Source organism: Hippocampus zosterae, chromosome 4 (genome assembly GCF_025434085.1).
Source record: "Hippocampus zosterae strain Florida chromosome 4, ASM2543408v3, whole genome shotgun sequence".
In the NCBI taxonomy this organism is placed as follows: Eukaryota; Metazoa; Chordata; class Actinopteri; order Syngnathiformes; family Syngnathidae; genus Hippocampus; species Hippocampus zosterae.
In genome coordinates this window covers 17,694,711-17,708,013 of record NC_067454.1, presented here as the reverse complement: position 1 = coordinate 17,708,013, position 13,303 = coordinate 17,694,711, and the positions used below count along the sequence as shown (strand labels likewise).

The 13,303-nt window shown below is 41.5% G+C and overlaps 1 protein-coding gene across 2 annotated transcripts in view; it reads left to right on the top strand.

The window, feature by feature from the left end:
• The first annotated feature begins 3,598 nt into the window (after positions 1-3,598).
• The window catches only part of plekha7b (pleckstrin homology domain containing, family A member 7b), an 89,044-nt gene continuing 79,339 nt past the window's right edge, over positions 3,599-13,303 (top strand). For both annotated transcript variants that reach the window (XM_052063588.1, XM_052063587.1), the window contains exons 1-3: positions 3,599-4,089; positions 4,195-4,271; positions 4,365-4,422. In XM_052063588.1, the coding sequence (XP_051919548.1) occupies positions 4,007-4,089; positions 4,195-4,271; positions 4,365-4,422 (218 nt within the window). In that variant the 5' untranslated portion in view covers positions 3,599-4,006. The remainder of the gene's footprint in view (positions 4,090-4,194; positions 4,272-4,364; positions 4,423-13,303) is intronic.

Here is a 13,303-nt window from a genome sequence, read left to right as displayed (position 1 = left end):
AGAAGCTCAGTCTGGCAAGCACGTTAGTTCCAAGAACTAGAAGTTGAATCTCGACTCTGGCCATGTTGTCCCAGTTGAGTACAGGTACGTTTTTTTTTTTTTTTTTTTGCAGACATTACAATTTCATTTCACATTCCAAAAACAAGCATGATTGTTTCATACAACACAACATTTTGATTTTGCGCGACCTGCGTTTGGCCCTAATGAGAACAAGCACTATAAAAAATGGTGCAATGATTTTACTGACAGCATGTATGAAGAGCAGAGTAATTTAAAAAGAATCAGAAAAATTCATTTGTTGTTGTTATCCCATTACACGAATGAATATTGTCCATTTAAAGATAAGGCTTTATCTAAATGTTCCCTTTTATGCATTTTAGAACACGCTGCATGAGGAAGCTTTCGGAGGAAAAGACAGTATCATTGTGTCACCTTGCTGAACCTCTGGCCATCCAGAGGCAGTAATCCAGCAGAGATTATATACTACAGAGCTGCACTTGACTGCACATACATACAGGGGGTGTATTCAGTTATATGGTTAAGTGAGTGTGTGCATGAGTGCTGCTGTTGATGACAAACCATGTCAAGGTCAAAAAATGAAATTGATGAAGATCAGATGGTTTTCCTGTAGCGCGTACAATGTCACAATATTGAGTCTGTTTAAAGGCGGGTTAAAAGAGGGCATAACTGATGAAGACAAACATGAATGAACATCATCTTTATTAATGTTGTATAATTATGCTTGATCTTACACACAACACTGTCTGACTGTTAGGTTAGGTTGCAGAAATATCAGCACATGAGATTGGATGAGTAGCCTGTGAATATCGTGACAACTTTCAGGATTCGACGAGAGAAGCTATCTTGCTTTTCCCTGCACTGAGATGCTCTTATGCACTATTTACTATTTCTCTATACAAAAGATACACCGTAAACGGCGCTCTGTCAGGATATATTGGAGATGCTGTGCTTAACACTTACAAAGCCTAAAGTAAAATGAAGGGACAGCTCTGGTAAATTACACTGTTTGATGCAGTGTAAGCACAAGTCAGGAAAGGCTCTCTCCTCCAAACACTACTACAGAGAAGATGAGGCAGCCAAACGCTTCAGTCACTGTCAGGTACCCACTCATTCTTTTCTTGTTTATGCATATGTTCATTTTTTTAAGTCACTCCGTCGAAAAGGGCGGCCCGGTAGTCCGGTGGTTAGCGCATCGACCTCACAGTTCCGAGGTCGTGGGTTCGATGGCCTTTCTGTGTGGAGTTTTGCATGTTCTCCCCGGGCCTGTGTGGGTTTTCTCCGAGTACTCCGGTTTCCTACCACATTCCAAAAAAATGATTGGCAGGCTGATTGAACACTCTAAACTGTCCCGAGGTGCGGGTGTGAGCATGGTCTATGTGCCCTGTGATTGGCTGGCAACCGGTTCAGGGTTTCCCCCACCTACTGCCCGAAGGCGGCTGGGATGGATTCCAGCACCCCTGCAACCCTTGTGATGATGCAGAGAATCGGAAAATGGATGGATGGACTACGTCGAAAATAAATAAAGTAGAACCTCTAAGGTAGAACATTTCTGTTCTTTTGATTCCAACACACGTTTGGCAAATCAAAGTATTGTGTTTTGGGACAAAACTGCCCTGATCGAAAGATAAAATCTTTCCATCAGAGATTTTATGTCATTCTTAACTGTCCTGTTATACCACCACACGGTCTGCGCTACCGGGCTGCAGTTCCGTTTAAGTGTCCTGGCAATCTTTATAGCAGAGCCCATCTTTCTGTAGAGCAATTATTTTCATTTTTTCAGATCACCCACTCCCAAAAGAGTTCTTCTGGTGACCAGTATGCGTCAGCAAAAATACCAAATTTAACACACTTGCTCAGCTGTTTCCCAAAGGCACCTGCGGCCTAATACAAGTTATGGGTCGCATGACAGGGGGGGGGGGGGTATGACTGATTAGGCCTAAGGTATTTTTACATTTTCACCTGGTATTGGGTTTTCCTCACCACGCGTAGGGTTTCTCCCAAAATCTGTGTGTGTGTCTGTGTGTATATTCTACTTTACAGGCACATTTTATTTTACGATTGGCCACATGCTGGTGTTAAGTGCCAACACAGCATCACATAAATCCACTGCACCCATTCAGAGTTCTATGCTACATCTTTCCTGTGCAGTACTGTACTTCATTGACAATTCAATTGTTAACTGCAGGGCAAAACTTCAGCTGGACGTTACATATCAGCCCCCAGAGGCACATGCTTGAAGGGGTAGCATGTCTTAGTAGTAGGGTTGTCAACCCAGAGGTTGGGGGTTCAATCCCCAGCCATTGCAACCTTGACGAAGTGTCCTTGAGCAAGATACGGAAGCTCCGGTTGCTTCTGATGCTGCGTCGTTAGTAGGTAAATGGGGAAACAATATAAAGTGCTTTGAGTACCAAAGGTAAAATAAACGCTATGTAAGTGACAGCCCATTGTACCATTGAGGGTTCTTTGCAGTAGCTCAGCTGTTCCCAGAATTGTGCTCTTTTCGGCAGAGATTTCATATGTTGCTCCTGGTATCTGCTGGAGCCATCCATCCTGCTCGGGGGTTACTGCCCACAGTGCCTTGATCACGACTGCCATCACAATTGCCTTCACCTGTTACATTTTTCCTGTTTTCACCATGCTCCATGAATGTCTTGCACTTTTTCCAGAATGTCCTGGTTCACAATCACCTGACACCTTGTTGAAGCAGGTGAAGTCTGATCTGGTGTGACTCTCACTTGATTTTATGATCCAATATCTCACGAATGTATTAAGGAGAAAAAAAGCACATCCAAATTGCCTTTAATTATTTGTTTATTTATTTTTAAAGAAAGAAAATCTCATCATGACACCTTTTTATGGAGAGTAAAGCAGTGGTGTAAACCAAGTGAAACGCTTTTTTTATTTTTTGGTGGGGCACATCAGTTTTTCAGATGATATACTGGTGTTAAATAGCTCTATACTTTCTACCATGCAAAGCACTCAATTTGCACACATTGCAAGTCATCGTTGGACTGTTTACACTTTTACATGAAATATTTTCATACTGTAGACATTATCATTGTTACGTGACGCTAGCTTCACCTTAGCTTCCCAGAAAATCAACCAGAACGTTCCTCCCGGCTGTGTTGACTTCCGCTGTTTCCAGCTGTGGTACGGTGGTTAGCATATCCTCACATTACAGAGGTCCAGGATTCGATTCCAGCCTCTGGCCTTCCTGTGTTCAGTTTGCACAATCCTTTTGTGCTTGCGTGGTTTTTTGTTTTCCAGGAATTCCAGTATCCTGTCACATTTCAAAAGCATACATGGTAGGTTAATGAATATACCTGAAACAATATACCTCACAAATGAAATAAATGGATAAATTAAAAAAACAACAATCTTTTCGGTTTCGATTATCTGAAATTACGGATTTGAGATTATTTTTAATCGGGACATCCCTGATTGAAATCCTTTAATTTATTTAGAATCCCCCCCCCCCCCCAAAAAAAAAATACAAAGAAATTGAAGTTCCGCCTAGATTCAACAGCTGTTCGAGATATTCTAGATTTTATCCATGGTTTCAGGGTACTTTTGGTATCGCAAAAATCATGACAAGTACTATTACTCTAAAAGTAGCACTAGTCGTGGAAAAAACGTTACTTTAAGGCACAGTCCGTCTACTAGAGTAAATAATTGTTTTGCCAGAATGGTCAAAGAGCGGACTAAAGCACATGATGGAAGTCAAGGATAAAGAATAATGCTCTTAGGGCTTTCCATAACACACAACAAACGCTGCAGTGGCAGAGCGAGGTCGATGGCGCCTTCGCCTTTCGGCCCCTTTAAAAGTGTGGAGCTTTAGCGGTGGGATTATTGGAGCTTCGTAGTCAAATCGGCGGAGCGAGAAGGGACGAGCAGCTCGAGAGAAAGAGAGAGGGACGGCGAGGGGGAAGGGGTGGGGGGAAGAAGGGGTGGGGGGAAGAAGTCGAACCGGACGACTGGAGGAATCATGGCGGCACCGCTCGGACGGGACACCCTACCTGATCAATGGTCCTACGGAGTTTGTAGGGATGGCCGGGTGTTTTTTATCAAGTGAGCCACTTTTCATGCAGTCACCCGTCGGTACTGGTTGGAATACTCAACGCGAGTTTTTTTTCAAACACCGTCCACAAAGTAACAGGTGTCTTTTTTTTCCAGTGACAAAACTCGCAGTACCACTTGGCTTCACCCGCGAACAGGCGAACCTGTTAATTCTGGACACATGATACGTTCAGGTACGGCGCAGATTGTCCGAATCGCAGAGTGCTCGCTCGGATGTGGCGCATGGCTCGGCGTAGTTTTGATTTGGTGTCCTGCTTCTCTTCCAGATTTGCCGAGAGGATGGGAAGAGGGATTCACGGACGAAGGAGCCAGCTACTTCATCAAGTGAGTGGCTCATCGCTGCATTGTTTGCTGTTTGAAATGCGATACCAGTTGTATTTTAAATGTTTGCCGTGTGTAGTTCAGGCACGTCTGGAATGCCAGACTTGTCTTCAATCGCTGATGCCGCAAACATGTCCAGTTTCAGTTTGAGCTGAGAAACAAATAACACAATAAGGAGTGCCAATGGGTTGGTGACAAAAATAATTGTGCTTGCGGTGTGTGTAAAAGTGGCAGCCTAAGCAAAGCAGAAAGGAGGAAATTAAAATTCTCCTCACATCATGCTCCATGCAGGACCTCTACTCTCCCCATTAGGTAGGCGTGTGTGTGAGTGTGAGTGTGAGTGTGAAAGAGAAAGAGAGAGAGGGAGAGAGGGCTGTGACCTTGTGGTGACAGAGATGTATACCAAGATTGCATTATTGAAACGGGGAGGACATATTTTCCCAAAGTCACAAACTACAGTGTGATTTGTTTCTGTGTTTTTTCAGTCGGTGTTGATAGCTGACAAAATCATCAATAGTGCAATGACATGTACCCTTTTCAGATTTTGGAAGTCAATGATCCTGCTGTACATCTGGTTTTATAACACAACCCCGTTGAGGCCTTCAACTTGAGCAAACTGTGCATTGCTTTACATTAGAACGGTGTTTCCCATTTTATTCAGCCAAAGCATATATTTTATAAGAGAAAACATGTCACAAAAAGGGGATACACAGGTTAAAGTATGTACATCTTACCATCTTATGGAATGGCATTACATTGTTCTGCCCATCACTCTACATTGCTGACATACCTTTTGATACTGTAGTTGAACACATATGCATTCAAAAAAAAAAATCTCGGACGATTAGTTACATGAGTGAAGTTTGATAATTACCCACCGCACACCTGATGATCTTTTAAGGTTAATGTGGCGCATCACAATGGTTGGGAGTTGCTGGATTACAATAATGGACCTTCGCTAAAATTTAACAAAATACTACTCTTAGCGATTCTTTGTCACGCATCAAGCAGTTGAGCATTGCACATATACTGGGCACATTGCAATGGAAGAACCGCGACCCTGTACCTGTATTAGGTTTTGATGCTCTACATGCAACATACTCAACTATATTATATTTTGAATGAATTGCAAAAACATGCTGTGATTGTCAACAAATAATCTGATCGCCATGAGTCAGAGTGGCGCAGAGTAAGTGTGGATATTTTTAGAGGCTATTAGCAATGATTGATCACCTCACTCAATAAGTGATGGTTGCCACTTATGACCGTCACACTGCATGACAGTTCTGTCCGTTTTGGCCGCGTGACCTCAGAGTGGACCTATCATTGTAAATATTGCAAGCCTTTGGTCTTTTTGCCTTTTGTCACCATCATCAATCACTTTTATATCAGTAATTTGCAGTTTACTGTGTCCACTTGCGAGTAAGTCACCATTTTGTTGAGTTTAACCATGACGGCAAAAGATCAGTGTGTCCACCATTATGAATGATTAATATGTTCACCGTGACGTAGGTTCAATCTGTGCATATGTACTGTATTTTTACGTTATGCTCATTCAACATCATGTGATACTGTGGTATCCAGTTAAAAACACTTAATCCATTTCAGCTCTCCAAACACCCACCCCAACAGAAATTAACACTTAACAAAATTTTGTTAAGTGTTTAAAAAAAGCACCCTATTGAACAAAAACCTATAGAAATGGTTTGGCAAAATGTCATTACTGTATGCTGGGTCAAGGCGAGTCTCAACAACAACTGACGTCTTGTATTTGTGCCTTTAAGGAGTGTGGTCGAGAGCAGTGTTTCCCAACCTTTATTGACCCATGGCACATATTTGACATTGGAGAAAAATACAATGGACACTACTTTGCCAAACAATTGACAAAAATTGGGTAATGAGGTGTCAGAGATTTTCTCAGACAAAGTTAAAGAAATGACTCGGCACACAGGAAAATTGTCTTCAATATCGGCGCGAGCGGATCTCTGAGAGCGAACGACGGTGTAGTTGCTCCGCGATCACACTCAGCTCCCTCTCCGCCGGTTCGAACTTTTATTGCAAAATACAAGAAAGACACTGCCCCAGAGATTTGCATACCGCGCCCCCCGGTCCGGCCCCTCGGCAGTGGTCTGATCTAGCCGAATACACAAGTCACAAATTTTGCTGATGACAAATGTCCACCTGGGCGCGACAGCTGTTCCCAAATTGTCTTTTGGTATTCAACAACTCTTTGTTCCCAATTTGTTTATTCCCACTTTGTGATTGAATCTAGCCTTCGCCCCCCTTGCTTTGACGTGATTATCGTACTCAAGAAAAGGCCCTCCGCCCAAACGGCCGACGCCTCTGCGCTGAGTATGTCCAGAAATGCCCATATTAACCGAAACTTTAAACATGATACGATTTTCTTCATAGATTTCTCCATCAAGAGGTTAAAAATGTACATTCTGTCATCTAGTGAGAGAACTTTTGATTGTGGCTGCTTGCAAATGATCTGTCATTTTGTATTTGTGTTTTTGGCTCTTTGCCCCATTCAAGAAGCCCATCACAACTTGCCAGCATTGTGAAACTTATATTCCCCAGCCTCCATAGAGAGACCTAACAGCAAACCTCCTTCCAAGCACTGTCTTGCTTCTTGGTACAAAATCAAACCCGATTTCAGAAAACAAACACAAACAAAAACAAAAAACAAAACGAAACACCTTACTCATGACCCAGCCCAGAACGGAACACATTTTCTGCAGTGCTATCCTCATGAACATCTACCGTACCAGATCATTATGATAAAAGAGTATTGTGAGCTCTGCAGCACATCTTAAACACAATAACCTTATAACCTTTAGGTCCCTAAGCCCCATCCTGACTGACTGTGTTCTACCCCCCCCCCCCCCCCCCCCCATTAATAATTATCACTGCAGACATCACAAAGAAAGATCAGAGTGTCCAGCCCTATACCCTCTCCCATGCGCTGCATCTCGATGAAATTATTTTTATTCTCGAAAAATTACCACTGTGTCTGCAGTGGCAGCAGAGAGCTCACTGCTTTGGGGACCAACGTAGATTCTCTCCTGCTCGGTATGCTGCAGACAGACATGACTGCAGTGAAATCACATGTAGTCAGAGGAAGTCAAAGTACTGAGACCTCGATACTTGTATAAAAAGACTGAAGTAGAGACGTAAGTGCAAACGTAGAAATGAAATTTGACTGTCACTTATAATACAATACCTATGGAAGCCCATTTCAATTAAAAAAGTGTTTATTACTTTCTGCCAGTCTTTTATTTATTTTTTTTTACTCGTGGATGTGGAACTGCATGCTTAGCAAAACCTTAAGAAATTAAAAGGTCTACCCATGTGTAGAGCCAAATCTAGAGTGGTTAGAAGGGGTGAGGGAAAGCTTTGCTGATCTTATTGTCCATTTTGTTATGTTCAAGTACATAATCTTAATACTTTTCATGAAGCCGACTTCCTTTCGAGTGTAGCATCTACATATCACCTATATAACGCCAATAAGTTAATGTTTCAAACGTCGCTTACACTTGAACGTGTTCTGTCGGAAATGCGCCTGTAAAATTTCATTTTTATTTTTGTTGTGGGAAACAGGCTTCACAACCCTTTATTTCTTTTTACTGGAGGAAACGGGCTTCCTGTCCTGTAGAGGTTTTTTCCCCCCGTTAGCTAGCGTCATTGGCGTGAATGCTTCCTGGTTGACATTCCTCCTTTTGACTGCTGTCCCAGATTTTCGACATTGTAACAAAATATCCCAATCGCTTAATCACTTAATCAATCAAGATCAAAAAGCAGTTGATGTTCTCAACTAAACTCAACTGTATTTATAGAGCACTTTCAAACAGCCATCGCTGCATACAAAGTGCTGTACGTGGAGCAACTAAGATATACAACAATAATAATTCTATTGTTCTATTTAAGTTTTTTTTTTGGAAGTCATGTTGTCATTCACAGAGGTAGAAAAAAGTAACAAGCCTATTTTAACGAATGAGTAGAAACTGCAGATATATTTGTTCAAATGTGGGGAGTAAGTGTAAAAATGCACGAACACAGACCCCTGAAAAACCCCCACTAAAGTATAAGAACAGTATTTTTGTATTTTTTACCTCAATACTTCCCATCACTGCTTCTCTGTTATATCTGGGACATTAAATGGTTTTGTGTTTATTGCTAGATTCTCTGGTGACAAACTGATGAAAAAGTAAGTCCGGGCTGTCAGCCGTAGACAATGCTCTGTCACTGCCATCTACGAAATAATGGGATATGCAATCCAGGTACAGTGTACCTTCTAGTCGGACATGCTTTTGAAGGCCGTGTATTTTAAAATTACTTGTTCAAGGTTAGCTTGTTGCATCACCCTTAATCTTGTCATGACCCAGTTTTATATAAACTCAGATGCGTCTGTCTGGTTGTCCGTGGGTGATAAGAGGTTTGGAGTCTGCTGATACGTACTTCACCATACACACCACAAGATACTGTAAGGATGGAATTGCTTGATAACAATTGTATTAGTTGTTGTGAAGACATTCATTGTGTGCAGAATACAGATGCCTTCTGCGCTGCAAAAAGACTGCTGGATTAATAAATGGTAGCTTGAATGTCAAGCCTATCAATTGTGTAGTACACAGATGGATTTGTTTAAGTTTGTTTCTCAGGCTAGATTTACATTGCAGGTGCAAGTGCTAATTCAATGTATTTACTGTATATATATTAAGCGACCATACGTGAGGGTCTACAGTGTTTATTTTTTTTGGTCAGGTCGATGCAGATGTGAATACTGTACATCACAGAGCAACATATTCCAATGATGTTAACCAGACTCAAATTAATCATGGATATCCAATCTGTTATGGATGCTGCAACCACATTGGCAGATATCTTCTACACTTTTATCCGTATCAGGAAAGAGGTCTGATTCTCATATAACAAACATCTTTCATGTTTTTTTCTTCTTTACACTGTTACAAGTGAATACAGTCACACGTCACTACATATTCAATCTGTGCCACTTGGGAACAGAGTAATTAATCACTGACTGGTACAGTACTAGGCTGTCACACATCGAAACGCAAGAGACAATTGGGGTGGGAGGAGCGTACAGCGTCGTGTGAGGGATGGTGCAAACGGCGGCCGTCATGCGTCGAAACGAAATAGATGATGGGGGCGGGGGATGTTGGGGTTCGTACGGTGGACATTCACTATGAAAGTTGATTGGCGACGAGTGGGGGGTAGTGAAGCCATCACGCGCAAATTCCAAATTCCAGTTGACCAGCATGCCCGCATATCTGACCAATGAAATTACCAAACATATAACGGTGAAACAATGAAATGGTCCGAGTCTGCCCTCTTAATGAATATCCATTAGCTATATGAGAGACTGAGAGGTTCTGAAAGATTACTGTGTAACTAGCTGAGTTCTGCATTGTTTAGGAAAAAAAGTCAAACCAATGTTTAAGGTGAATACAAGTTTTTAAAAATTAATCAGTGTTGCTTCCTTCTTTGCAAATATCCCATGTTCTAACACAGTGACCTGCCACTGTTAATACAAAGTAGCCAATATATATAAATTTGTTTTTAATGGTTACAGTTAGATGTTTTCGCGGCTTTTAATCAGATGCCTTTTGTAGTCCGGAAATTACAACAACATAACTGCAGGGTCGCACACCATATTTTTGTTCATCTTTCTGTGATGCCTGGTTTCAAATTTTGCTGACATGTCGCTCTTTCCAATGTGTGCATGTTCGTATCGTAATTAAGGTTGGAGGGAGCTTTCCTTTGTTGTCTATTTACTTACTGGTGAACGACATTGCAAACATGATTAATGAGTTTCTTTTTTGATGAGACATTGGCCAGACCCCAGTGGCGATGTAGCTGCAGTCATAGTGAGCTGAAGCCATGGCAAAGACTTCAGTCGGGTTGTGTTGGACTTCATGACTGCATCACTAAAACAAAAAAGACACGTAAGCTACCTTTAACACTATTGTTTTTTATCAAACAGTTTTCCACCTTCCATATGGGTCGCGAAAAACATCACTATACCGGTACTTTTTTTTTTTTCAATTTATTTTCAAGAGTGTGATAGTTATGGTAACAGGCAAAAGATAAATCAGCTGGGCCAAAGCGGTCAAATAAAAATGTATATGCTTTTGAAAAAAATGTCTTTGTGCTGTGGTTAAAATCAGGGGAGAAACTTTGCTATGTTTAAAGCATTTTAACAGCTACATTCCAAAACATGCACAAAGGAAGAATTTCAGTGTTGTAATTTTGTCTCAGTAATTCAAGGTGTTGGTTACCCGTAAGTGTATTTACCCACTGGCAGGTCTACAGTTTGCACAGTGAATGCATCCAAAGCTTCTGCAATATGAGTCACACACAAGCCCCAGTGTGCATTTAAGCTTTGTAGATTTATTTGCACATTTCACACATGACAGTAAGAGTAAATTACATTTCATTGAGCATGATGAGCAAAAGCGGGAGCCCATACAAAGAGAATTCCAGGAGCCCATGACAACTTCAACACACCACTGACCAGCACTCTCATTCTTTTAGCCACTATTCAAAAGTTGTGACTAGGTGATATGGCTGGAACTTGAATCAACTGCAAATTCAAAAGCTCAGCTTAGGAAATTGAAATGATTTTATCTGCCAACCAACATAAAACCGTGATAGCAACAATTTAAGATGACATTAAAACATTTGATGTTGATTGACCGAGTAGATGTGGAAAACCAGATTTAGTTGTCTTTATTTCATAGGACACTTGAGAAATGTTGATGTGTGTAAGCTGAGTTTGACCTTTAACACTCAACTATTTTTGGGAAGCATTTTCTGTTGATGTGACAACTTATTATTCGCGAGTGGCAAGAGAGTACAGTGCTTCTGGAGTTTAGCTCCTTGATTAACTGTAGATGTGAATGATGCCAGGTTTCTCCATTCGTCCCATGTGTATTTTGGCTAATTAGACATCTGTGTCACTTGATTAAGAGTGCTGTATGTTTTGAACTGCTGCACTTAGCCAATTAAAGTTTACAAGGGAATAATGGTACATTTTTATTACTTTGCTCTTAAAATGTGTGCTTGATTGGACAGCTTAATGATTAAGATCAGTAAACCTTCAAGGTATATTTCATAACATTTGTATCACATGGACACACGATTGGGGGTAGAAGGCCGTCGAAGTGCCGATCCACAGCGGCCAACTTTACATCTGCAAGTTGAGAACTTCTTGCAGTTACTTACAAATGTACTTTGCACGCGGCAATCTCCTGCATCTAGATGCTATGGAAACCGTGTGTCTCTCTTTGCGCTGAATTTAAAATGAATGAGGGGAGCCGCTTCGATTGGCTGTGAGTCGTCTGCGTTCTCCCTCGCAATGACGCACAACAGTGCAAACACCCACTACAACCACATCTTCAATTAATTTTAAAACTGTTTTCATATATAAGGCGCGCACCGCATTATAAGGCGCATAGAGTATAAGCTACAATAGCGGCTGCGGTTGTGTTATACATCCACGAGATGGAGCTACGCTAAAGGAATACAAAACAATACATCTTTATTTATATAGAGATTTCACAACCGCTGCAGCTGTAACTGTCACGTAGCAAGGTGGTGGTGGACCCCAAAAAGCAGGCAGGAGGGAGGAGCGGGGTGTATTTGAAGAATTGTATTTAAGTCAAGTCAAGTCAACAGTATTTATAGAGCACTTTCAAACAGCCATCGCTGCATACAAAGTGCTGTACATGGAGCGATTTAACATACACAATAAACAGTAAGACGAAATGGTAATAAAGGCGGTAGAAAGCACCAAGCAGTAAAATCATGCTGAGTCGAACGCCAAAGAATACAAGTGGATTTTGAGGAGGGCTTTAAAGATGGGCAACGAGGAGGCTTGCCGAATGTTCTGTAGGAGGTCATTCCAGAGAGAGGGACCAGCAACAGAAAAGGCTCGATCCCCTCTGAGCCTCAGTTTAGTTCTTGGTACTTCTAACAAAGACTGTTCCACAGACCTGAGGCGCCGGGCAGGTGTGTAGGGGCGGATGAGCTCAGAGAGGTAAGGTGGCGCGATTATTTATATTATATATTATTATTTAGAGATTTGAAAAGAAAGAGGAGGATCTTGAAAATAACTCTAAAATGAATGGGGAGCCAATGAAGGGATGCCAGAGTAGGAGTTATATGCTCCCTCTTACGAGTACCAGTCAAGAGGCGAGCAGCGGCATTCTGGACCAGCTGAAGGCGCTTTAAAACAGAGAAAACTAAATCCAAAACACACAAAGTCCAAAGTATCAAACAAAAACCATGACTAAATCTAAAACATAACAATGAATTTAACATGACAGAAAACAAGAGCAAACAGCAACACACATGACAGTAGCGAGAAGCAACAATGACCCGACACAGAGTGTTTGGGCTTGAGTCCTTTTATACAACTAATTACCAAATGACCAACAGGTGTGCAGCTGCCGGAGGAGCCCTACAGTGCCACCTGTTTGTCCCTAAACCGAATCATGACAGTAACAAACTGCTCTATAGAACATTTATCATACTATGTCCAAGAAATCAGAATATTGATCCATATATAAGGCGCATCGGATTATAAGGTGCACTGCAGGCTTTTGAGAAAATTGAATGCTTTTAGGTGCGCGTTATAGTGCAGAAAATTTACAGACTCGGGTCTTTTTGAATATAATGCTACAAGTATGGCACACCTGCAGTATGTTTGGCCAGTTTTGCTCATTGCTATTTGCAGCGCCGCTCAGGCAATGTGATATAAATACATTTATATCACAGTGCTCTTTTGTCATCAGCTGCACTATTCGATTGCCTTTCCCATGTAAACATTCATCCATCCATCCATTTTCGAATCCGCTTATCC